The sequence below is a fragment of the Pagrus pagrus genome, assembly GCF_965226575.1.
Source record: "Pagrus pagrus genome assembly, chromosome: 11".
Taxonomy (NCBI): Eukaryota; Metazoa; Chordata; class Actinopteri; order Spariformes; family Sparidae; genus Pagrus; species Pagrus pagrus.
Genome location: NC_140195.1, coordinates 7,037,795 through 7,062,627, shown reverse-complemented (window position 1 = coordinate 7,062,627; position 24,833 = coordinate 7,037,795). Strand labels below are relative to the sequence as shown.

The window sequence follows — 24,833 nt, the reverse complement described above, 5'->3', positions numbered from 1 at the left end:
AATATATATTTTCATTCTAAAAAAGGTTAAATAACTTTCTTAAACAGAGGGACATTGTATAGTCGAGGTGAAGTCTGAACATAGACGTTATTAACTGGTGAGGAGGTTATGTTTTCACCTGTGTCTGTTTGTTTGGTGGTTTGTCAGGAAGATAAAACAAAAACTACTGAAACAATTTCCACGAAATGTGGACGGAGGCCCAGAACAGACACCATTAACTCTGATTAAATCCAGGAATGTTTTCTCACTTTCTTCAACATAGCAAGATACGTCTTTCAACCTTTTTTTTTTTGATTTTCAAGGAAAAATTCACTGATCTTGATGAAAACAATCACATTTAGGTGGCTGGTATCTATGAGTAAGTATAAAAGGGGACTGAGCTATGCGCTCTACTGCCATTCTAGTTGTTGGTAGGATCACTACACACATTCATTTTGGTCCTTTCATTAGTTTTGTTGACAGATCAGAAAAATATTACAAGCGTTAACCTTTAAATGTGGCGAAATGGAGACAATCTCTATTGCATGTGGTCTGTCAAAAGGCACAAAAACACTTTCAAAGGCTTTAAACATCAGACACTGAGCTGTAGACGGTCTGGGTGGATGCCTTGGTGGTTAAATTGTTCAGAAAAAGCCACAGCTTCAGCGCCCCTAACAGCAAAATGATACTCATTCATAAAAGTGTCAGCCAAATAGCTTCTTCTCCTGAACGTTCCCAGGGACCTTTGTCTCTTGTTTTCTTCCCCTTTTCAGTGGTTCCTATTCTCAGAACTCATTTAGTTTTTTTTCCTTCTTTCCCACACGGCATGACAAAAAAATGGTTATGATTTTTCCTCGCACATCTTTATATCACATGATTGATGTAACTGTCCTGCTATTTCAGTTTTCCATTCAGATCCCATTGTGATGCAGGTGCAGCAGAAAACGTCTTGCACACCGAGGGGTTAGAGTAAATTAGCGAGGGAAGATCAAATGGCATATCAAATCAAAAGATGTTTTCAGTTTGAGGTTGTATGTTCTCCGACTTAATCATTAACAGAAATGGATGAACTAAATCTGTCTCGCTGAGTAATCTAATTGTCGAGCCACAAGAGCTCCCAATCCTAGACTAATGCCAGACTGTGTATTATCTAAGATAAGAGCTGCCATGATACGATTAATTAAGTATTTGCTCCAGAGGAAGATACATGTTGGGGCTAGTAAATGAATGACGCTCTTGCTTGGTTTTTTTTTTCCCACTTGAACAAGTGCTTTCTTGACACATAAGAATTTCTTAGACCAGTCATTCAAGCTTTTCACCAGAGGAATTTATGGTGGGCTTTTTCTCCTTTTGTACGCAGGGATTCAATTGAGACTCCTGAATTCCTTTGTCTGACCTCTTAAGCCAAAGCATGATAAAAAAAAAAAATGTAAAAAAACTCTAAATGATCAACTGGTTTTTAGATGTTTTGCCTTTTTAAAAGCATGCACACAGTATATTCAGTCACTCTCCACCTTTAAACCATCGCTGAGTTGCCCGTGAGAATAACAAGTGAGCATCCATTGCCTTCGCTTTCTCGCTCTTTCTCGTCTTTGATGACCCTGCCCTCTGGGAGGATGGGCTGGTGAGGAGGTGGTCAGACAAAACAAAGCCTACCCTGACCCCTGTGACCCTGCTGTAGGCTACCACTGGAGTGGATCTAAAACCCACCGCTGATGATGTCAAAAAGGCCCAGAGTTATCTTCATAATGACATCATAAAAAGACATCCAGGGACAATTTGTTGTTTTCGGTATTAAAGTAATAATTCACACTGTGAGAGCGTTTTCACATCAAGGGTTGTAAACCTCAGTAGCAGCCCATAAATACTGCGCCATGAGCATCACAGCAATCAGGGTTGAGTCTGTGTGGCCTCTAAGCATTCACTTACATTTGCTCAAAGAACATAAATTCAGACACACACATTAACCTCCGGACCTGCTCAGTGACTCCAAGCACCATCCTCGCTATAGCACATGGATCACAGAGCAATGCTGCAACTCATTCAGTCATGAAAACCAAGTTCCAAGTCACAAAATGTTACTAGGGCCCTTGATGCAACAACATTTTGCTTAATCTCTCTTATGACAATTTTGTCACTGAAGCAATGAAGATATTCTCATCAATTAAACTCCAATTAAATTAATTAATTTAATCTCCATCTTATTGTAAAGTGTGCTTGCATGTGTAATGCCTGATGTACAGATAGAAGCTGGAAAGGAGGAAGTTTTGTACATTTTATAGCTCAAAATCATTCTGTCCTCACAATGTGTGTAGTTTCAGTTTTCCAAAGAATACTTCTGATAAAGACTGAAGACAGAGGGTGGTTTATTTAAGATCTTTACTGGAAACAGCTGTGAAACTGTGAAAAAGGTGTGCAGCAAGTAATTTAATCCTGAAGGTTACACATCATAAATAATGTAATGCCATGATGAACATGAGTTTGATCCAAAATAAGATAAATAATTAGTAAATTAAGTGTGTTACTCATTAATATAAACTAGTGCTGTCATGATACTAGAACTTCGAATAAATATAACAAGTTATTACTTTTCTTTTCTTCGAGCTCTCAGAAAGACTGCATAAACATTAAATATCATAACTTTTCAATTAGTTTTTCTTTTTAGATTAGGCCTTAAAAAATAGTAGTTAGTCTATATTTGTTAACTGTATCAATACTGCAGAAAATTAATATTGAAACTGTTTAAAATATTCAGAATCTGATATATAGATATTTTTGACAACACTTATATAACTATTATTATTCAACCATCCCTTTGTAATAATTTTTCAATTCAATTCAATTTAAAAAACTTTATTGTCCCCGGGGGGCAATTAAAGGCTCCTGGAGTAGTTGTAGACAGACACAAACAAGTCAGAAAGGTTAAGTACACAAGTCAGCACGCTAAGTACACAAGTAGGCACGTCAAGTACACAAGTCAGCATGATAGTTACACAGACACAAACAAGTCAGCACATCAAGTACACAAGTCAGCATGTTAGTTACACAGACACAAACAAGTCAGCACATCAAGTACACAAGTCAGCATGTTAGTTACACAGACACAAAACAAGTCCGCACGTTAAGTACACAAGTCAGCATGTTAGTTACACAGACACAAAACAAGTCAGCACGTTAAGTATACAAGTCAGCATGTTAGTTACACAGACACAAACAAGTCAGCACGACAAGTACACAAGTCAGCATGTTAGTTACACGGACACAAAACAAGTCAGATAGAATAAAATAGACTAAATAAACTAAAATAAGAAATGTACAGTATTTACATGAGGTGCACAGTAGCACTGAGGTAGGTTGGGTTGTGCGTTTCATTGGAGATACTTCTCCTTGACATGATGAACAGTGTGATGTAAGCTGACAGAGATTAGTCTGTGAATGTAGTTTCTTTGTTATACAGTGATTGATCAGTGTTATGGTCGCCTATCTGCCTCTCATGTAAATCAGAGGAAGTCATTTGTATTCAAATCTTCTGCTCCGACGTGTTTCTATCCTCACCGGTATCCTGGCGATCTGGTTAGCCTGATTGTGTTGTTCACATTTTGAGAAAACCTGAAGTTGTTAGCTGTATATCTTCTCTGATAGTTAGTGGAGGAAAGACTTCGTAAAACCTGGCTACTGTATACAGGACATGAGTCACCAAGTTACTTTATTCCGAGTTAATGTACGTGTCTGTAGCTCGTGTAGCTCAGACCTCATTTTGTGTCTCAAGAAACACAGCTAGGTAAAACATGGCCGACATTAACAGTTACTCCCGCTTGGTATCACACATGTACAGCTGGTGTAACGGCTTCACTGTTGCCCTGGCGATTTCACAAAATGGCCAGACCGCCATATTGGCTTCGTCTCACAGAAAATGTTGAACACCTTTTCTTTAGTTTTCTTTCAGCAGTTAGACGCGCTATTGGCTTAATGATGGGCACATTATCTCACGGATCGATTAATATCCACTCTTTCCACCTGCTGGCTTATTAGAGCGCCAATTACATATCAGAGATCACAATGCAGTAGTTTGTGTTGTAGGACACAGGCCTGATAACGAAGGTCGGACGTTGCACTCCCTGCGACGAAGCCGCCATAACTAGCTAGCTAACATTTGTAGGGACGTAAAAACGGTACAGTCGCAGCATGAGAAAATCCGCTGGTAACGTTATTTTTCCAATGTTTTGATAGTTACCAACACTAAGTAAAGTTAGCATAACCGAAACAAACCAAAAGTCACGGGTCGTTCAGGCTAACATTTAACGTAATGTTAACGATCGCTAGCTAACTTTGTCGACGAACAACGTGTCGTTACTCCCGTAACTGAAACGAGGGACCCCGTTATTTTAACCCCCAGTGTCTATCACCATAACATAGCGTTACCTTACTTATACATACAGTTTGGAGGTATAATTCAACATTTCATTGTGATAGCAATGTCACGTTAAGCCTATTATTATATTATAATAGCTAATCTATATGGCTATAACTAACGTTAGCTAACGTTTAGTCAGTTATACGTTAGCGTATTCGTGGACCAACTGAAGATCGGTTGAGGTAGCTACTTGGCTGCGATGCTAACTAACTGTTGATCCACCGTTGCTAATTTTTAGGGGTGGTAACGTTTACTTAGTTAGCTAGACTGTAGTGAAGTTAGGTTACAGTGCATAAAGTGGTCCGTTTTCGGAAATAGACTGAAAATCCTTTGTAATATAACCGCCATATTTGTCGGCCGACTGAAAATCAGCGAGATATATTTTTTGCTTTCAACGTATTAGACTACTGTTGGTGGGGTTATTGTTCAGCCTGTGCTCATCTTGAGACGGGCGGGTCGTGGGGTTTCGTAATCCGGCTGCAGTTTAGTAGCTAGCCGTTGGTTCTACTACGGGACAGCCTCCAGTATCGGTCGTCCAATGGATCTTCCCAGGACAATGCGGACGTCACAAGGGCCTGCGTGAATGTGCCTGTGGACGGAGCCGAGAGTAGGAGGATCATCTGTATCTGTTAGGGAACCGCCGAGGTAAGTTACTAACTGCTATATATTTACAATACCAGATGCTTATATTTTATTGAGATCCCTATTACGGTGGTTTACGGATGAGAGACCCAGGCGCTTGTTTTACAGTTTCTGTTGTCCTCGTTTATTGTTAACCCAACCTTATGCCGGCTCAAAACACAAAGACCGGCTCTTAAATACCCACGCCAATTCCCCTCCAGGGTCGTGAGTCGGGGAGGGATTTGACTTCCTTGTAATGCTTTTGCACTGGACTTCATTTAGTTTCTTTCTGCCGGTTGCTGTAATAACATGCATATGCGCGGATAGCCAGGTGTAATAACGTGTACTTGCACGGTTGTTTGAATGCATCGCTTTACAGCTCCGTGCTATAATGTGATGTTAAAACACAAAGATCGCTGCCCTCATGTGAAACCAGGCTGTAGCCTTTTGCAATGCTCGTATTGTTAACTGCTGATTGCAAACTATCATTGTGAGCATGCCGGTAGCTGTTGGCAGTGATGTACCAAGTGCGGTGCATTGTATTTTTGTTTTTTCCTGCATGTAAAGTAACGGGATGTTAATGAAAAGGCTCGAGTTTCCTCGACAGTGAAAGTTATGCACGCGTAACGTTCGCGGCAAAAAAGAACAACGCGAGATTTCATCTAAGCTTTCTATACATGAAGGGGGAGGAGACACATGGCTCCAGTGGCCTGTTAGTGCTCGGCTACAGCACAGCTCGGTAAATGTACACACGAGAAGAAAATGTCTGACAACAGCAAAAAGACACCAACGTGAAGACTATTTGACTGTCAGCTCTCAGTCTTTATCCTCCAGTCAGACAATAGGGGATTAAAACCCACCCATTGGCCCAGTCTCACCCAATCACCCCCACCCCTCGGAGTTGATCCTTGGGTAGGGAAAAACACAATCTTTGGCAAGTCCTGACAGCCATGTTTTTTTCTTGTGAATGAGCAATTAAATTAAAATTAAAAGTTTTGGAAGGGTGGGCATCACAGAAAGAATAATATGTATGTTAGTATTGTATGCATAACATGGTGTTGGCTGCACATTCAAAGGGATCCAACAAAGCTTTGTCACAAATAAATATACAAATAAGAACATTTGCAGAAAAATAAAGGATTGAAGAACATTGATCCACAATTATTCAAAAAATCCTCAAGTCTTACTAAATGTAAAATTGTAATAAAAATCAATTAAATGAGCAATAAAATCCTAAACAAATAAAATGATTATCCACGTATTCCTAGCCCCATGGTAACAGGATGCTAAGCCTCGTTCTTAGAGCGATTGGTATGGCATATTATTCATTCATGAAGATCTAGGTTAGAAATGTTATTATACTAACACTATTATTATTGCTAAGCCCACTTAGCTAACGCTTCTAAAGCCCTGAAAGTCTCACCGGCTCTGACTAGTATCACCCACAAACGCTTTCCCAATACCAATGTTTGGTATTGATGGAATCACCATACAATCAGACTTGAGCATGGGTTGATAATGATAATATTGGTGTTGATTATCTAATCAATATATATTAATATTATAAAGTTGTGATTGTTTTTGTTTTCTTTCTTAGAGAGCTACAAGATGGCAAGTGCGGCGGTTATTACTCCGGACTCCTTCCAGGATAAATCCAGCCGCGTTCAGTTGGTGACCTGGTTCAACAAACTGCTGAAGACAGACTTCAAAGATGTGCAGCAGATGGGTTCAGGTGATTCATCAGTATGAGCAGAACTAATGCAGTTTTTGCCTGTGCCTGATTTCCCCCACTTTAAACATACCGAGCAGCAACAAGCCTTGAATTCATGTGCTTTACTTCTGCACAGGGATGTGTAACTGAGCCCACCCGCACCACTGTGGCCCAGTGTAGTTGCCTGTGATGTCTCCTTTCCCAAACCAAGATGCGTCTTTGCTGACACAACACTTTCTGAACTGTCTTTATGTGTCTGTGTGATCCCACAGGTGTATGTCACTGTCAGATCATGGACCTGGTTATTCCTGGTTCTGTTGACATGGACAAGGTAAAGCTCAAGGCGCAAGATGAGGATGACCGGGAGCACAACTTCAGTCTCCTTAAAGAGGCCTTCAGCAAGAATGGCATCACAAGGGTATGAACTGTTTCTCTAGTAGAGTAGCATTACAATTTCTTTTCATTTTTTATGTCACATTAATTTCCGTATTTAGCAATATTGTATTGCTAAGAGCAGTCACTCTCACCATGTATTTAATGTTATTGTGTCCTTGTTGTTCAATGTGGAAGCTATAGTTTCTCTTCTTTGTCTTGATTTAGACCATTCCTGTTGAAGAGCTCATTCAAGGGGACTCCAAAAGCAACTTTGAGATCCTGAAGTGGTTCAAAGCTTTCTACGTAGTAAATATGGAAAGTGAAGAAAACGACCATGCGAAAGCTAAGGACAGCCATGACATCAGCCCTGCTCCAGCATCTCCCCAATCAGGTAAATGTTACTTAACATATTCTTTCACCGTGAAAAGAAAATAAGGCAGTGCACTGCGATATCTTCACATTTACAGTAATTGTGCAATAATATATTTTCTATCTCTTTGGCAGGAAAATCTACATCGGGATCAGGCACAAAAGAGAACGGCACTGGAACAGCCAAAACATTTCCTTACACTGAAAAGTGGCATGATATTTTTGCTTGGGCTGAGCGTAGTACTCTTGGAGAGGAATATACCTACTGCCACTCGTGTGAGAGGAGCCTTGCCACATTCCATAAAGGCCTTTTTGAACTCAGGCGCCACGTAGAAACAAAAAAACACAAGAAGAGGTCTCAAAGAGGCACAAAGAGTGCAGCCCAGGAAAGCAAACAATCAGAGCCACTGCCCTGTAGTGATGCAGCTATCCGGTTTATCTACAAACAGTGTTACACTGGCTCTGCGGAGGGTGAACAGGTGTCAAGACATTTTGCACGCTATAAATTGGGGTTGCAGTACCCCGAAGATATCACATCTATTTGCCAGCAGACCCCATACTGTGTATACATTTATGAAGGGGTTGCACTGGAGAAGGATGACACTGTCTCAGTGGTCCTTGTTGGTTTTTTTGATGTTGAAGCCTCCAGGCACTGCATCCGATTTCTGGATGCTCTTCAGTCAGCGGGTGGTGAAAAACATCAAACAGCAGCAGCAGTGGTGGAAAGCTTGAAGAAATTTGGGTTACCCACAGATAATCTTGTCGCTTTTTACTCTGACAGTAACGGTGCAGCCTTGCAGCAGATGTGCTCACAGCTCCAGGAACTCAACCCGAACATAGTAGCCTTAGGAGGGCTGTATACCATCGCTGATGCTGCTTGCCAGGCTGGGGTTAAGGAGCTCTCCAATCAGATTCAGGAGTTGATGGTAGATATCCATGCACACTACTCTTGCTCCACCAAAAACAAACACCTCAAGGCTCTTTTCGGCTCAGATGTTAGAGCAGACAGTCCATTTCATCTCAACACCAGCTGCCTTAAGTTCTTCCTGTTTGTCACAAAAATGTTGGAAGAATGGACAGATCTCACATTGTACTTTGAGTCTTTCGACAAGGATGATGACAAAGCCAAGTCAATCTGCTTCCAGCTGCAGGATCCCAAAGTCAGGGCAACATTTATGTTCCTGGAGCAGGCCCTAAAGCCTCTGTACAGTTTCCAAAGACATCTGCAGGAACACAAGGGAGCTGCCCGAGCTGATATTCTGCTCATCCTGGAAGAAGCCAGTAGCCTTCTGTGCACCTACACCTCCTACTTCCTTCATCATCAAGCTGCTGTTCGCTTCCTCAAAGAGCGTGATTCCCAAATTCTCAAGAATGAGAAATTCCACCTGTCAAGCCCTGAGCTCCGCCTGGGTGGAAAAGCTGTGGAGGACTTCCTTAAGGAGTCAAAGGCAACAGAGGCACTCTCACTTTTAAAAGAGGAGGCGTTATCTTTCTATGCTGCACTCACAGGCTGCATTGTAGAGGAGCTACCACTAGGCGAGGTGGTGCTCAGAAGCATAGCTCAACTGCTGAACCCGCAAAGCAGGCTCAAAGTGACAGGGAAGGCAGTGGAGGAGCTTGGGACCAAGCTGGGAGTCTGCTCCTCACAGCTCACAACTGAATTCCTTGAGTATCAGCTGGAGGGAGAGAGTGAAGAGGGACAGGAAGACAACTCAGCAGTGCGTTCACTGGAGAAACACTGGGCCGCTATACTGAAGGATACCAAGCCGACGTCAGTCTTCAGGAAGCTTATTTTGACACTGATGTCTCTCCCCTATCCTCCGCTTGAGGCCCAGCAGGTTTTTACTCAGGTACATAAATAGAGGAGCTGTTTTAACATCTTTTGTCTCCGTTTGTATTTAGTTTCCATGTGTTTAATACATTTTGTGCTCTTCCTTTCTCAGGCCCTGGAGAATGAAGATGCTGTACCTTTCTCTGAGAGTGATGCCTTAACGGAAAGCGAGTGTGAGGTCATGTCCGACAGCGCTCTCTCTGACCGCATCAGCAGAAAACACATGTCAATTAGCAAAGAAGGTAAAATAGTCCTTGGGTAAATCAATAAGTTAAAATTGCATCATAACTTAAATTAACAATCTGGGAAATAAACCATCATGAGATGATGATAATTATTTGTATGGTGCACATGTTGAAGAGGTTGAGCAATGTGTATGTGTGTGTCAGAAATCAATGCGTTGGATCTCACATGTTATTTACACTTTTATTTTCTGCAATCGAATGGCCTTCCTGGGACAGTGAAGCCATGTGAAGTCCGCCTTACAAAGATGAATCGTAAGAAAAACCTTTTACTTGCATAATTTACACAAATTAAAGAATGATACTTGACATGTCATTTAAGTGTAATTTTGTTCTTGTCAGTCTATTTAGAATGAAGTAAATCTTACTGTAGCTTTTTGTCTAAGAAAAGTCCAACAGTATACAAGTCTTTATTCTTGAAGTATTTGCAACGAGCTTCACGCTCAGGATCATGTCAACCTTTAGATTTACAGTTTTAAACGTGTCAGAACGCAGTTATCATTATCTTTGAGATCAACAATAAAACATACTGAAATACTTTCCTTCCCTTCCAAAGATCTACAGAATGAAAATTGTGCCTGGAAAGAGGTAAAGTCTTTTTTTTCTTCTCTGTTTCTTCCTCTGTTTCTTATTCTGCTACATCTACACTGGCAAGAAGCAACTTCATTTAAAATAGCCAACATTTTTAATGACAGATAGGACTCTTATGTGTTGAACATAACCATAATGTCTTTTTTCTGACTGTGTAAGTATACTGTCAACTATACTTGATAGTGGAAAACAGAGAACAATTTAGGCTTTTTCTCTCTTTAGTTGTTTCTTTTAAGTTAATTTTTCACTCTTCATTCCTTCTCATCTACTAACACTGGTGCGATGTGGTGTAGTTCTCCCCTGTATGAAGGCATGTGTGTGTGTTTTGGTTTACATTTGCATGTGCATGATATTTGAATGTGTAATGGGAGTGTGTTGTCTCTCAGGGGACCAATAGGGGAAGTTTTGGCTGGGAGAGCAGCTTGCGCCAGAAGCCACAGGCCCGTACAGTGTTTCAGGCTGGTGCTAGCAAGTGGTCCAACCCCATAAATCTCGATAAGGACAGCCAAAAGGGTGTGGAGTCACAAGATGAGGTGGTAGGTATACTCAAGTGTACTACCTGAATACCACTGGGCCTTGACATGCGATCCTGTCCTCTGAAATGCTATTAAAACAAAACCTCTACTTACAGCTATGGTTGGAGCTTGGTAGCATTTGATCAAATCTCAAATCCCTTTAAATAACTTGTGCTAAAATTAACTAAACTCCAGAGATATAACATTTGAATACATAAGAGACGGATTACATTTTTGCTACTTGCTTCTAAATGTCATTTCCAAAGTCTTGAATATATTTCTTGTATTCCATAGACCGTAACTGCTTATATTTTAGTTTATACGTTGTTGCCGGCTGCCCGAGATGTTTTAAAGGCAAATCCTATCCTATTTAATGTCCTTTTACTTCTGTTTCCAAACAGTCCATAAGGTCATTGACTAGCAGATCCGCACTACTTGAACATACCAATATTGTGATGTAGGGTGACGTATTGTAAATAATGCAACCATAGCTAGCAAGTGGCATGTCAGAAAAGGAGTTTTTCTCTAGTGTGTTAGTGATTTAATGGTGAAAACCTGGAAGTAAATAGGCTATTTCCAGTATTTGTCTGGTTATAGTCTAGAGGGCATATTTCAAAATTGAGAAAAAAGGTTGTGGATTGTGATTGAATAGATTGTGATATTATTTTCTTGGCCAGATTGCACACCCCAAACAGACTGAGAGAGTTGTTCAGCACAGACAAAAGGGTTACAAATAATGAATAGCTTTTGTGTATGCATTCTGTGCCAGCTCCATACAAATAGATGCATGATAAGATGACAACAGAGGAGAGAGGGTGAAAGGAGAGCAGTGTCTTCTCTGATTGGCTGAAGCTCGTTCCCGTCTCCCGGACCGGACCTGAAGGCGATCCAACCAGTTATTTAGCCCGCTAGATATCCAACAGGTGTCTGTGACGTATCTGCAAGCTCCAAAAACCATTGGCAAGGAGAAATTCAGGGCTAAAATTCTGTTGTGGGAACTACACAGGGACCCACTTGTTGAAAAACTAGTCAACAGGGATCCTTCAAATTAACTTAAATGTCATTGTTAAATTGGTTATGTTACATTTTACCTTTTATGCTTGTGCCCAGGTTAAAATTCAATTAAGGTGATTTAGGGCGCTCTCACACTTGGCCCAGTTGCTCTGTACTGTGCAGAAGCACAATTATCCCTCCTCCCCAGTCACTGGCCTGCGCTCACATTGCTGGCCACAACCAGGCCTGAACACGGTAACCTCACACTCCTGGATTTCTTGATTATGCAAGGCGGCGTTATATGCATGATTATACTTCATGTCCACGTTGCGCACCCAAGCTTACACTCACACTAGTCAAACAAATTGGACTTTGGTGGTCAAACGTGCTTGGGAACGGTACTGATTGCCTAGTGTGAGTGGAAAACATTGTTTGTTTTGTTTTTCCAGAGTGATTAGCTGTCACAGTATGTTTCAGTTCATTACACTAATTGGAACAAAGCAAATGTTCATATCATAACAAAGATAAAGGTCCCCCTTGTTTCTTCCTTTTACCAAATTCTCTCCTCAGTGTCATCTGCAGTTGAATATCAACAATGGTGCAAGTCATAGGTGATACATTTAGAAAATATGCACCGTCAAATACAATTCAAGTGTTGTGATTGACTTTCAGAAGGAGGAGACATCACCATCCAGTAAACGTACACCGACAAGAGGACGGCGAAAACAGGCCTACCAGGTAATATTAAAAAAAAGCTACAGGGAAAAGACCAGTAAAACGGTTGTTCTCAAAGTCTGCTGATCCAACTTCATTGAAAATATCAGTTAGATTTTTATGTTCATGTAGATAAACACAACTTTTCTTGTTGTTTTTCCACGTCTGCAGGATGGGAAAGGATTTCTGACAGGAGAACTTGTGTGGGGGAAAGTGAAAGGGTTCTCCTGGTGGCCTGGCATGGTGACTTCTTGGAAAACCAAGTCGTCTCCTCCGGGTATGCGGAGGGTTGAGTGGTTCGGAGACGGAATGTTCTCAGAGGTTAGAAGTACAGTGCATGTCCTCAAGTTTAAGGAGCACTCTGCGCTCTGTGTTGAATTGGGTTTTTACATAGCTTTCTGTTCTGTTCTACAGATCTATACAGATGGTCTTATGCCATTTAGTGCCTTCACCAAGTGCTTCTGCAAAAATTCCTTCGCCAGCTTGCCCGTCTACAAAGAAGGCATCTTCCAGATCATCGAGGTAAAAAACGTTTTCTGTTTTTGGTTAATTTTCCCGTCTGCTGTCTCTTCTCGCTATTTCTCTCCTTACACATCCCCTAACCAACTTTTTTTTTATGCCCACCAATTTAACTTGTTTGTTTGATTCACAATGTTGTACCTCATTCAGCCACGGTCAAACTCAGAAAACTACAACTATGGCATTGTTCAGATTGCCAGCCCAAATCTGTTTATTTGGCATATCCAGATTCATTTTAGTGAAGTCTGTTTTTTTGCAGATTGGATCCAAACCACATTGGTGGTGGTTTGAAATGTGATTCAAAAGTCAGCACTGATTTAAGACACAAGATCTTTTATTAACTGAAATCACAATCTTTCCTTAACCCAAACCAAGGGTCCTTTCTCTGAACATAACCCACAACATAATTGTGAAAACAACTTAGTAGTAGGAGCGAGGATTTAATGCGAAGTGATTGGAGAGCATCAGAGCAGCTGAGCAAAGTCCATGCTGCAACTAAAGGAGCTGTAACAACGTTCGTGTCTCGGCAAACAAATCCAATCTTAATAGTTGCAAATAGTGGTGCATACATTTGCGAAACAAAGCTGATTTGACTGCAGTCTCAACAAGCTCTAAATGACCCGTGTGACGTCACGTAATATTGTTTGGTGTTTCCCTTGACAACGTTTTGTTCAACTGAAAGATCAGAGTCAGTTTTTACCTATTTAATACTAACATCATAAACCTCAGATTTAGTAGTGGTCATTTGTACTGTTTTTTCTTGATTGTGGTGAAGAAAATCTCCTTTAGTCATCACTCGGATTTTATCAGTCTGATCAGAAGAGCCTTCAATACCATGCCGCTTTTCCATTATTCCACCAGTTTCGATCCATTCAAATGCAGCATTTTTAATGCTTACTTAAATCTCTGTTATAATGTTTGATGTGAAAAAGTTGGTTACTGCAGCTATTTGCTGCTCTTTGACTTCAGAATCCGAAGGTTTGCAAAAACCAGAGATGATAAGTGTATCATTATGTCAAGCTGACCGCTCAGAAACTCTTTGAGAATGTGCCCATAAATGTGTGTAATCTGTAGTTGGCAGGTGAGCGATGTGCAAAGTCTTTTGCTGAGGCGGGAGGAAAGAAAGACGAAGAGCTGAAGCTGATGCTGGACTGGGCTTTGGAAGGATTTCTGCCTACAGGACCTGACGGATTCTTACCTCCTGGTAGGTGCACATTTAAATACATTTACCTACTTCTAATGATTAGAATCACAAGCGCTTCGGCCTGGTTCAGTGTGGGTTCGTACATGTGTCTTTCTGAGTCACCAACATCTTTGCCTTGTCGATATTTAAAAGATACATCTCAAAAACGTGTTTTTTCATTTAATTTATCCTGATTCAATCTTTTGTGGTCTTCAAAGATTCTCATTCACAGCAGGATTCTTCAGAGTCTGCCCTTTCTGACTACCAGCCTCCAGTGAAAAGGAAATATACTTTAAAAAATAAGGCAAATGCACCCCCCATCATCTATAACAGAGGTTCGTATTGTTTTTGTCCACATTTATTTCACAAACATAACTAAAATAAGGTTGATCTCGTCATTATTATTTGATCCTATTTGTGATTTGTTGTAATGTTTTATTTTACAGAAGCAATACCAGAAAAGGTAAAAGAGAAAGGCAAAACAATTGAAGGTAAGTTTTGTGTCAGAGTAAAATCTTCGTTGATATAAAAATAAAATTCTGAACTTTACGGTGATAATGGTTTGTTATTCCAGATGTATGTTTGTCTTGTGGATCATCTGAGGTTGACGTGCAGCACCCGTTGTTTGAAGGTGGTCTTTGTCAAAAATGCAAGGTAATCTAATAACCTGATGATCTATCTCTGTCTACTTTATGTGGTCTGCTTTCCTTCATCCCAGTCCAGTTTGTGAATGTCTAACCTCCATCTGAAACACAGCTGCCTCTAACATCCCAAATGCTGCAAAACGGCCCTTATCACTGTTTACAGGAGAACTTCACAGAGACGCTGTATCGCTACGATGAAGATGGCTACCAATCGTATTGCACCGTTTGCTGTGCCGGCTCGGAGGTCATTCTGTGTGGTAACGCCAGCTGCTGCAGGTAAAACACTGCCCAGGTGTTGTCTCTCACAGGGTATGCCAATATATTGAGTTAATTAAGGGAGTTGTTTAATATTTTCACACTTTTACAACCTGGGCCCTGTTCTATTAGCCTCTGTATTACACAGAAATCTATCACTGGATTAATTTGATGCTGAAGAAAACTTAAAACCGTGAATATTTTTAGGGATGTTTTTAAGTTATCAGGATCAATTTTACATGATGTCAAAGTGGGTTTAAGGGTGAATATAAATATACAGTTTATAGAATTTGAATATCTTAGTTGATCTGATATTCGTAAACAGAAAAAAAATCTTTGTCCTGGTTTGTATTTTCTGTTCTCATTCCAGCCTAAATAGCAAGCTTTCTAGATGACTAATGAATAAGAAATAACAGTGATGGCTAACGGATCTCGTCATGATCTGTAACTTAAGACCCGAATGCACTGAAATCGTCTGAGGCGCATTTTAAAGTTCATGTAGTGTTTTAAATGGCTGAACATGCACCAAAAGCGTTGTGAGGGGTGTCAACCTGCCTCGACGCCCCTACATCCACCTTTTATTGAACCTGGTTGACCATAGCTACTTTCTCTACACTTGTGGTACAATTTGTAAAGAGCTAAAAGGATAAAAACCTAAGAGAGGAAGAGAGAGATCACAGCTAAGACTAGGTTACTGCTGCACCCCGTGAGGACACAGTGTTGCATAATCTCTCTCATGGTGACACTTATCCCGGTTCTGTAAAACTGAGGTAAATATAATAATCACATTCTGACAGAGCGATGTTAAGTCAGAGTCAGAGAGTTTTTGTTGTTGTGTTTTACATGGGGAGGCTTCATGTGTTGTTGGTCTCTATATAAATACATTTAACTACATATAAATAGCCAAACTACTGCTGGTTCTGTGGTGTGCATTTCTCATCTGATGCCAGCAGTACACCACAGGAGCATAATCGATGTGCCTCATTTGACACGCATCAGTTATCACTTTCAGTGTGTTTAGGCCTTTGCATTCAGATGGCACATGCTGAAAACCGCCCTGTTTCTTTTTTTGTTTCTGCAATATTTTCCCATTCACATGTACTGTATGTTCTCTGTCTCTCCCAGATGTTTCTGTAAGGACTGCCTGGACATCCTGGTGGGCAGTGGAACCTTTGACAAGCTGAAGGATGTTGATCCCTGGAGCTGCTACATGTGCCAGCCGTCAGAGTGTGCTGGAAACCTCAAAGTCAGACCAGACTGGCGTGTCAAGGTTCAAGACTTGTTTGTCAACAACAGCGCCATGGAGTTTGTACGTACCTCACTTTACTCTCATTTCTAGTTCACACGTTGGCTTAAATTGTCACCATATTTACTCATGGCTACAAATAAACCAACTGAAATAGCTTGTAGGAACTTAACTGTCTCTTGGTGTACCTGCTGTTACATGATTATCGATGATACTGAAAGCTGTTTAACCTTTTTATCTCAGGAGCCTCACAGAGTTTACCCCTCCATCCCTGCTGATCAGCGCAGACCACTCAAGGTGCTCTCACTTTTTGACGGCATTGCAACAGGTTGGTTTATAACGTCATGTGACAGATATTTTATCTATACATAAAACTGAAGAGAAACCTTTGAAAGTACTGAAAGTGTGTATATTCCTCTTACCAATAACCTGCTTTTACCTACTGTGGCATCACAACAGGATACCTAGTCCTGAGAGACCTTGGCTTTAAGATGGAGCGCTACATTGCTTCAGAGATTTGTGAGGATTCGATCGCTGTGGGGATGATAAAACATGAGGGAAAGATCGAATATATCAATGATGTTCGTACCATCACGAGGAAACATGTGAGTACAAGTTGGATGTTGTTTATCTGTGTATATGCCACAGCAACCACAATCAAATCACCTTTAACTGTAGTCACTTAGTTTCTGTATTTAAGATAATTTTACTAGTTTCTGTCAGGTTAGGTCACAACAAAGAGGTTAAAAACAATTAAACAATCTGAACTGAACTTGAGCGGTGTCGTTATATGTTACAGCTGGCTGAATGGGGTCCATTTGATCTTCTGATTGGAGGCAGTCCGTGTAATGACCTGTCCATGGTCAACCCTCTGCGAAAAGGATTATTTGGTATGTAGCTTCTAATCTTCTCTTGAGGTTATTTTTGCAGTCGTATCAGTAGTTACTGATTAAATTCTGCAGAAGATAGTGTCCCAGTAGCTTTCAGCATCCTCTACACAGATAAATGCATGTTCTTTGATAATTGTCTCTGTTAATCTTGCTCTGTTTGTCCTGCAGAGGGCACTGGAAGGCTCTTTTTTGAGTTTTACCGCATACTGACCATGTTGAAGCCGAAGGAGGGTGACGACCGTCCGTTCTTCTGGCTGTTTGAGAACGTGGTTTTCATGAGTGCTCATGACAAGTCAGATATCTGCAGATTCCTTGAGGTGATTATATTTGATTTCTGTTGAAAGTATCCCCCCCCCCCCGCCGATTCCTGGAAACAGACTGCATTTATTTCCATTGCTCATTATTTGTGTCTCCATCGTCTGTTTCAGTGTAATCCGATTCTCATCGATGCAGTGAAAGTCAGTCCGGCTCACAGAGCACGTTACTTCTGGGGAAACCTGCCTGGCATGAACAGGTACATACTAATAAACAATCACATTCATTGCTTCATGTAATTGTCACCTTTGAAGACAAACATGTAGTCCTTAAGAAAACTGATTCATTTACACGTGTGTTTCTCTTTAGGCCCCTCGCTACAGCTCTAGATGACAAAGTGGCCCTCCAGGATTGTTTGGAATCTGGACGCAGAGCAAAGGTAGACGCATTTAGTTTGCTGTGTCGAACCTGAACTGCCTACACTCTATTGCAGATTGTTGTTGTTAAAGCAACCAAGAAACAGGGTATAGTCAGGTCTTGAAAAGTCTGAGAGAGCATTGAGTTCAGATTAATTTATTCTAGAAAAGACTTAGATATTTTGCTGCTGTATGCAGTAATATTAGTTCTAAAAACACCTATAAAGTAAAAGTGGGATCGTTTGGATTGTAGTTTGTACCGCAGCAGGCTTCAGGAGTTTCAGTCATTACCATTAGATCTGTAGCAAACATTGTCATTACTGCTACAGTACCTGGCAAGCTCACTGTGTCATATTAGGCAAATGTCAACTTCAGCAAAAACTTAAATGAACTGAAATGAATCATTTTTTAAAAATTGGTTGGTCCGTTACATTAATTACATATTATCGAGGGCTGTTGTTATATACTGCTGGGAAGTGATGAAAAAATGTAATATAATAATAATACATTCTGAGCATTTTGCTGGTTTCCCATCATACTTTCATTGTTTGGCCAGCGTGACTGTAAAACAGATGTTTTACATGTGGTCTTAAAAAGTTCATTGAAAAGTTTTGAATTCAACTTGGTGAACTCTGCAGAAACACTGAAGAAAGTTTGAAAAACTGTTTCCTCTAATGATTATTATTAAATGGTTTCACACTCTGATACTGATTTGTCCTCTCTTCCTGCAGTTTGACAAAGTCCGTACCATCACAACAAAGTCAAACTCTATAAGGCAGGGCAAGAGCGGGCCGCTACCTGTCAACATGAACGGAAAGGAGGACTACCTGTGGTGCACCGAACTAGAACAGTAAGCATTTCTGGGAGATATGACCTTGACAACATTTTAACATCGTAGCTGTAATCTCGTGTTTAGTACCGAACATCTTGTGAAGCATAAACATCTATTTGCAGAAATTGGACATCTTCAATTGTCGTGTTCGCAATATCCAGTAGTTATTTTTCACTTTTCCCGTTGGTTTTTATACAACATAACTTTTTATACAATAATAAAGTACTCAATTACGGCAAAAGTCATCATTAACAAAAGAATTGTGGGGCAGTTTGAACTAGATACTGACACTGTGGACACAAACCTCTTGGTCGTGACCATATATTAGGCTATTATGTTATAGATTCTTCTTGTGATTTTAACATTTTCCTTTTGGTCAACTCTTTTAGGATCTTCGGCTTCCCCAAGCATTACACAGATGTGAACAACATGGGCCGGAGTCAGAGGCAGAGAGTCCTGGGTCGCTCCTGGAGTGTCCCCGTTATCCGTCACCTCTTCGCTCCGCTGAAGGATTATTACGAATGTGAATAACGACTGTGAACCGAATCTTTGCTCTCAGGTCGGAGCAGCAGCGGTAAACATTATGCCTTATCCTGCCCTGCGTTACTAGGTAGTTCAAATTTTGACTTTTAGAAGTGAATCCTCCGAGTTGTCAGTTAACCATGAGCCACTATCACCAGCAGGCACTTTTCTTTTTTTTTTCTCCAGGTTTACTTGATAAATGTTGGTGCTGTTATTGAATAATAATGGTGCTCAGAACATTGGTCTGAATCACAAGCAAGATTAGACGGTTTACCAGCTATCTTTGGGCTTAACTCAGGTTTTCCAGTACCACAGAGCTGGTTCATTTTTAATAATTCAACTCCAATGAAGTCCAGAGGATCAGATCAAACCTGCTAACAGCTCCATTACTGACCAGTCAACATAGTGTAAGAAATCTTTCTTCCTTTTCTTCTACAGGATCCTGACATAAAACACTGAGTTTACAGTGAAAAGGGTGCAATAGACATTTTTGTGCATATATCCATAATAGTTTGTTTATTATTAGACAAAAGCACCAACATGTCACTCATATTTTACTACTTTATAGTAATGCCTACACTGTAGCTTTGCTTTTAATATTTGGATATGAATATTTTTATACTGACGGCCTCATGATACTGATCATCACCAGTGTTAGACTCAGTGAATCCAGGTGACCCAAAGTGAGCCGTCGATCTTGCTTCATGATCCAGTCCCCAGGTCTCTACCTCAACTTCAAAATCTGCAGTTAAACTTTTTTATCCTCTATTTAATTTATGAATATGAAAAAAAATGTTAACTGTCTTTCTAAACGATCTGTATTTTATATTATTGAATCATCTTACCAGGAATCTTAAGTCTGATCTAGTCATGTTAATCAGTAGCTGTGATTAATTTCTATGAGTGAATCGACTAGCCTTTTCTTTTATTCTGCTTCACTTTTAATCCACATTACATTGATCTCACCGTGGTGCGCCAGTGGTTTTTGTCCAAAATTCCCTCACTGGATTTGCACTTTTTATCTATTTTAAGGAAAGCTATTTGTACAAGACCAAAAATATCACGTGTCTACACATTGAGAACAAACTGTCATGATTGAAATGATGAAATTTCAACTGCAGTGTGTTAAATATTACTGTAGTAGGAACGATAGCGCAGAGGTCTGACTTAAAGTACAGTGTCTTCTAATGCAGGATCATTCCTCCGCTTACTAACAAAGTTGTTGTGTGTTGTAGCATGAGAGAGTTGAGACACACTGCTTTGTTCAAGATGAAAGAGCCTTTTTTATCCTTTTATTAAAACAAAACCAACACTTAGCCTCCTCAAGGTCAAAATTTAAAAAAGACATTACAATAAAATTATCTATAAAACAAAAAGGTGAGAAACCAGCACCTTGTTCAGTTAGTAAAAATGGTAAAGAATCAATGCCTTCATCAAGGCTGGGATGTATTTCCAAAATATTTCACAGCCAAGTTGACTTATTTGATGACCAAGCTTTTTCTTTTTTAATTCAGATCACCATTTTCTAATCATGTTGCCACGGTGATAAAGGCTTACAAACTTTGTACTTAAACGAAGCAGTGAGACAAACTTCTCCATCCCCTAAAGTTGACATTTCACAAGCCAAACAATTAACCAATTAAAAAATACTCAATAATTAGATTTTACAGTCCTAATGTTTTTATTTGGGACTGTTGGCTGGAAAAAACAACTTTTTGACTTTTTTTTGCTGTTTACTGACATTTCATAGACCAAAAAATTAATCTTTTAATCATGACAATAATCTGTAGATTAAAAAGGAAAGTAATTGTTATTAATATAATAACACTGATGTTACATAATAACATAAGTGTTTTTCTTTTAAGAATATGGTCAGCAGTAATGTTTATGTGACATGACACATGCGCCATCAGTTTTTATAAGTGTAATATCTGCTTTTTCATTTTTCTCCAGACGTGTTTGTAGTTCTCTTTAGACATGGACAGTACTGTTTAGGTGTCCTTCACTACAGATTTTATGCACACCTGTTTTTATTGTTCAAGTAAATCTTGTTAACATTACTGACAGTTAAGATACTGTATTCTTCCACCTGAGTGATGGACAGGGCTTCAGTGAAATCAGTCTGTTCTGATGTGGTCGACACTTTTACCTCATTGAATGTTTGTTTGGGACTTTTGATTTCTGAAGGTGCTATGCTAACGGTGCTAACTTCGCATGTACAGTTTTATTTTGTTTTGGTGTTTGTTTTGTTTTTTAGCTCTGCCTGTAATCAGCACCAGTTAAGGTGAACTTTTCTTGTAGACTGTTGTTCTGATTGTTCAATTGTGTGTTATCAAATGACAAAGTAATGTAGGGAAATGTTAGTGTGATGTATAGCTTGGTGAAAACAACAATGGCATGTCAGGACACATTGAAAACAAGTGTACTTGAGATTTGTGCTCAGGCACAACTGAACAGGTGTTGCCTGTTTTTATGACATGACAAAAGGAAAGCTATTTCCTGAGCCAACATCGACTTTTGATTTGTTTTATTTCTTCATCATGACTAATAAAACACTCAATCAGGACAAAGAGCCCTGGACCCTTTTTTAAAAAAAAATTATACGACAACTTAATGTAGTTGTGTTACAGAACAGCTGGAGCTCAGTGGTGCTGATGGTGAATCATGTCACCACTAAAAGCAGCCTTATTCCACCACAAGAGGTCAACATTGTTCTGCACTGTGCTGCAGTAAATCATGTAGGACGTGCTGAGAGAGAATCAGTGCGCCCATCAGCCTCCTGTGGATCGACATCCTGTAACAGCTGCAGCTGTTCGTGATGGATGGGTTCAACAATTAATATTGTATTTCAGCAGGCGCCAGGTTCTTAAAAAGAAGCCGAATGTTTGGAATAAAAACATGGGACATCTCTGGTTTTGCTGTATCGATTATCATCATTTGTTTTTTAATTGTCCATAATGAGTCCAGCAGTGTTATAGGAGTGCAACGTAGACCAGTGGACTGCTTTTCACAACCTGGTGCCTACATTACCCATAATGCAACTTAGCCACTGAGTGCCTCACTGGAGGCATTTTATCAGATTACAAGCAGTTTCCTCTGGAGCCACCAAAGGCTGAGGTGTGTTTGAGTCTTTATCTGCCTCTTTCAGCTCGTCTTCCTGCAGACCTCAGTCCTTCTTATAATAACAATGTGTCATCCAGTTGAAATTTTTTTAATTAAAAAATGATTGAGTTCAAGTTCCGGTGCTATAAAGAATTAAATGTCACTTGGAAACTGATTACATTTCCCAGGGTTTGCTTCTCCTTTCCATCTGAGAAGGAGTTGGACTCTGATTGGTGGGTTTGATATCCAGTTTCTTCACTCCTGGCACCTCCTTTCCCTCCTGAACCAGCCGCATCACCTCTGCAAACGAGAGCTGCGTCGCCTCCGTCTGTGCAGAGGTTTCTGCTGTCTGATTGTTTTTAATGACGTCAGAGTCTGAATCTGTACTCTGGCCCAGCTGCTCACAGTCCAGCTGTGTCACATGAGGAGAAGCAGAGCTCCAGTGTTTGTAGCTGCTGCGGTCTATCGGCTCCACAAACCTGGTGATGACAGAGCGAGGACAAATAAGGACAGTTTCAATAAGGCTGGTGAGTCCAGGGGAAGGACAAACTAGGATTCATTTGTTGGGATGTCATCAATAATTGAAAATAAACCTATTGCTCATTTATTTAGGTATTAGTTAGTAACCCTAACCCTATTACCTTTTTTTAAAATTAATAAATACCATAGTTTATTAAATAAGCATCATCAGATTATTTTATATAACTCTGCATTTTAAAGTCATAGATTACAGACATGGAAAAGAACCAAATATCCAGGAAAAAACAACAAAACAACAAAAAATGATTTGTCCCATTTAGTAACACAATTTGGCATTGGTTTGGAGTCACTGGGTCACATGACATGGAAGCTATTGAAAAAGAGCTGCTGAATTTTGATAAAAAATATTGATAGAAAATAGAAAAAGCAATGAAATGCATTAAAAAGAGGTGTGTCCTAAATGACCTGTGTAGTGATACAATTCGGCATTGGTTTGGAGTCACTGTGTCACATGACATGGAAGCTATTGAAAAGAAATGTTTAATCTTCATAATAAATATTAATATAAAATAGATAAGTAGTAAAATGTAATAAAAACATGTGTGTCTTATTCGTCCCACTTATTAATACAATTCGGCTTTGGTTTAGAGTCACTGGGTCACATGACATGGAAGCTTCTGAAAAAAAAACATTGTCTTATAAAACATATTTTTGCAAAATAAAAATAAAAAACATTAGCAATCAAAATAAGTGTGCTACATGAAATCAGTTTAGTATTAGTTTTATCATAATTTTCACTAAGATCATCAAGTCAGCATGAAGAAACATTGTTTTTGTGTAAATCAAACAAACAGTAGGGTCATTTACTGATGGTCCCTAAGGTCTGGAGGCGAGCTCACCGTCCTCCTGCTGTCAACACTGGGTGAAACTGAGGAAGAGACGCTGCTGGGAGTCTGTCCGATATCCAACCTAAAACTTCACCTCGGTATAGATCAATACATTATTACTAAATGATAAAATGAAGCTGTCACTTTACTTACCTGTTATAAAAGAAGAGTTTCATCTCCAGCAGTTTGGTTTCCTCCCTGCTGTTGTTGTTTAAAGTCTTCAGTCCGTCCTGAAACCGCTGATCAGCCTCGAAGTCGTAAGAATCAAACCTGGAGAAAACAGACTCCATCTAAACTCTGACTTCAGGTTAATTACTCTGAATATCATCAGATCTGACAGACAGGACTCAGAGCAGAGCAGCACTTCCGCTGTTGTTTTTATTGGCGTCAACAAACGTTTGTTAAAGAAGGAACCGAGCTGACAGAAGGAGCGGAGCTGCGGCTGCAGCGCCCCCTCAGGCCACAGCCAGTACTGCAGCACGGCCCATGTAACACTGTGGGCGGTGGTGGAGCTAAAAACATGAAGTCAAGAGTTACTCAAGTAAAAATCGAGATATTTTACTTGCTTTACTTGAGTTTTTCCATTTTTTTGCAACTGTATCCATTTTACTTTAGTTTCTTCAGCAGCACATGATATAAAACTAATTTGCAATTAATCTAAACACCTGCTGCTGTGATGTTATGAATGGTTCTGTGGTCAATAGTTTTAACAACTGCAAACAATGAAAATAAAAAACATTTTTTAAAAACTTAATCTAAAAAAAATAAATATTTTTGGTTGAATTCAGTTTTGATGACACGTCTCAAGAACCTAACCTAAACTGTTTAAACTGTTTATATTTTGATGTGGGTAGCTCGTATCTGTGTTCATCAAATATCAGAGTCACAATGCATGTTGTGCCTTCATATAAACACTATAGATATAGTTGATATTGTTTAATATCTAACTAATTCCAGTTTAAGTTAAAAGTTATAAGATTTGGCACAAAAACGTTGACAAGTATAAGACATCAAGCCAGAGTCACCAGTAGTTTCACTGGTGCCCAGGGCGAGATAGTTTCTAAAGCCCACCCCAGCATATAATTTTGGGGCAGTTTTAGGCCCCCCTAATAACCCAGGGCCCGGGACAACTGACCAGGCAGACAGAGAGGTATCATCAAAGACCTTGTGGGGGTACTGGCAGCAAAATGCTTACAGGCCAGCCCAACCTACACACAAATATAAACAAAAACCCCAACCCAATGGCC

At 39.9% G+C, this 24,833-nt stretch overlaps 2 protein-coding genes across 3 annotated transcripts; one reads left to right on the top strand and one right to left on the bottom strand.

The window, feature by feature from the left end:
• Positions 1-3,344: 3,344 nt before the first annotated feature.
• On the top strand, positions 3,345-22,030 carry LOC311265839 (uncharacterized protein). Of its 2 annotated transcripts, XM_084367873.1 has the most exons (26): positions 3,345-5,038; positions 6,612-6,746; positions 6,998-7,143; positions 7,326-7,491; positions 7,605-9,319; positions 9,413-9,542; positions 9,762-9,797; positions 10,099-10,130; positions 10,520-10,669; positions 12,314-12,379; positions 12,527-12,676; positions 12,770-12,877; positions 13,949-14,078; positions 14,276-14,392; positions 14,504-14,548; positions 14,632-14,711; positions 14,865-14,977; positions 16,082-16,265; positions 16,446-16,530; positions 16,662-16,807; positions 17,002-17,092; positions 17,261-17,409; positions 17,521-17,606; positions 17,717-17,786; positions 18,495-18,613; positions 18,985-22,030. In XM_084367873.1, exons 2-26 carry the CDS (start codon positions 6,623-6,625, stop codon positions 19,124-19,126), a joined length of 4,380 nt encoding a protein of 1,459 aa, XP_084223999.1. In that variant the 5' UTR covers positions 3,345-5,038; positions 6,612-6,622; the 3' UTR covers positions 19,127-22,030. The 2 variants fall into 2 exon arrangements, with proteins under 2 accessions (XP_084223999.1, XP_084224000.1); XM_084367874.1 differs by lacking the exon at positions 10,520-10,669.
• Positions 21,630-24,077, bottom strand: LOC311265841 (uncharacterized protein). Its single transcript, XM_084367877.1, has 2 exons — positions 23,740-24,077; positions 21,630-22,698 (listed from the first exon to the last, which is right to left on the bottom strand). Exons 1-2 carry the CDS (start codon positions 23,874-23,876, stop codon positions 22,395-22,397), a joined length of 441 nt encoding a protein of 146 aa, XP_084224003.1. The 5' UTR covers positions 23,877-24,077; the 3' UTR covers positions 21,630-22,394.
• Positions 24,078-24,833: the final 756 nt, after the last annotated feature.

What these genes read in the sequence shown, in the direction of transcription:
- LOC311265839 (XM_084367873.1), top strand. Translation starts at nt 6,623, where the DNA reads ATGGCAAGTGCGGCGGTTATTACTCCGGACTCCTTCCAGGATAAATCC. An exon ending in AAAATTGTGCCTGGAAAGAG is followed by an intron (nt 10,131 to 10,519) that starts GTAAAGTCTTTT and finishes GTTGTCTCTCAG; the next exon opens with GGGACCAATAGGGGAAGTTT. An exon ending in AACCTGCCTGGCATGAACAG is followed by an intron (nt 17,607 to 17,716) that starts GTACATACTAAT and finishes GTTTCTCTTTAG; the next exon opens with GCCCCTCGCTACAGCTCTAG.
- LOC311265841 (XM_084367877.1), bottom strand. Translation starts at nt 23,876, where the DNA reads ATGGAGTCTGTTTTCTCCAGGTTTGATTCTTACGACTTCGAGGCTGAT. An exon ending in AAACTCTTCTTTTATAACAG is followed by an intron (nt 22,699 to 23,739) that starts GTAAGTAAAGTG and finishes TGTCATCACCAG; the next exon opens with GTTTGTGGAGCCGATAGACC.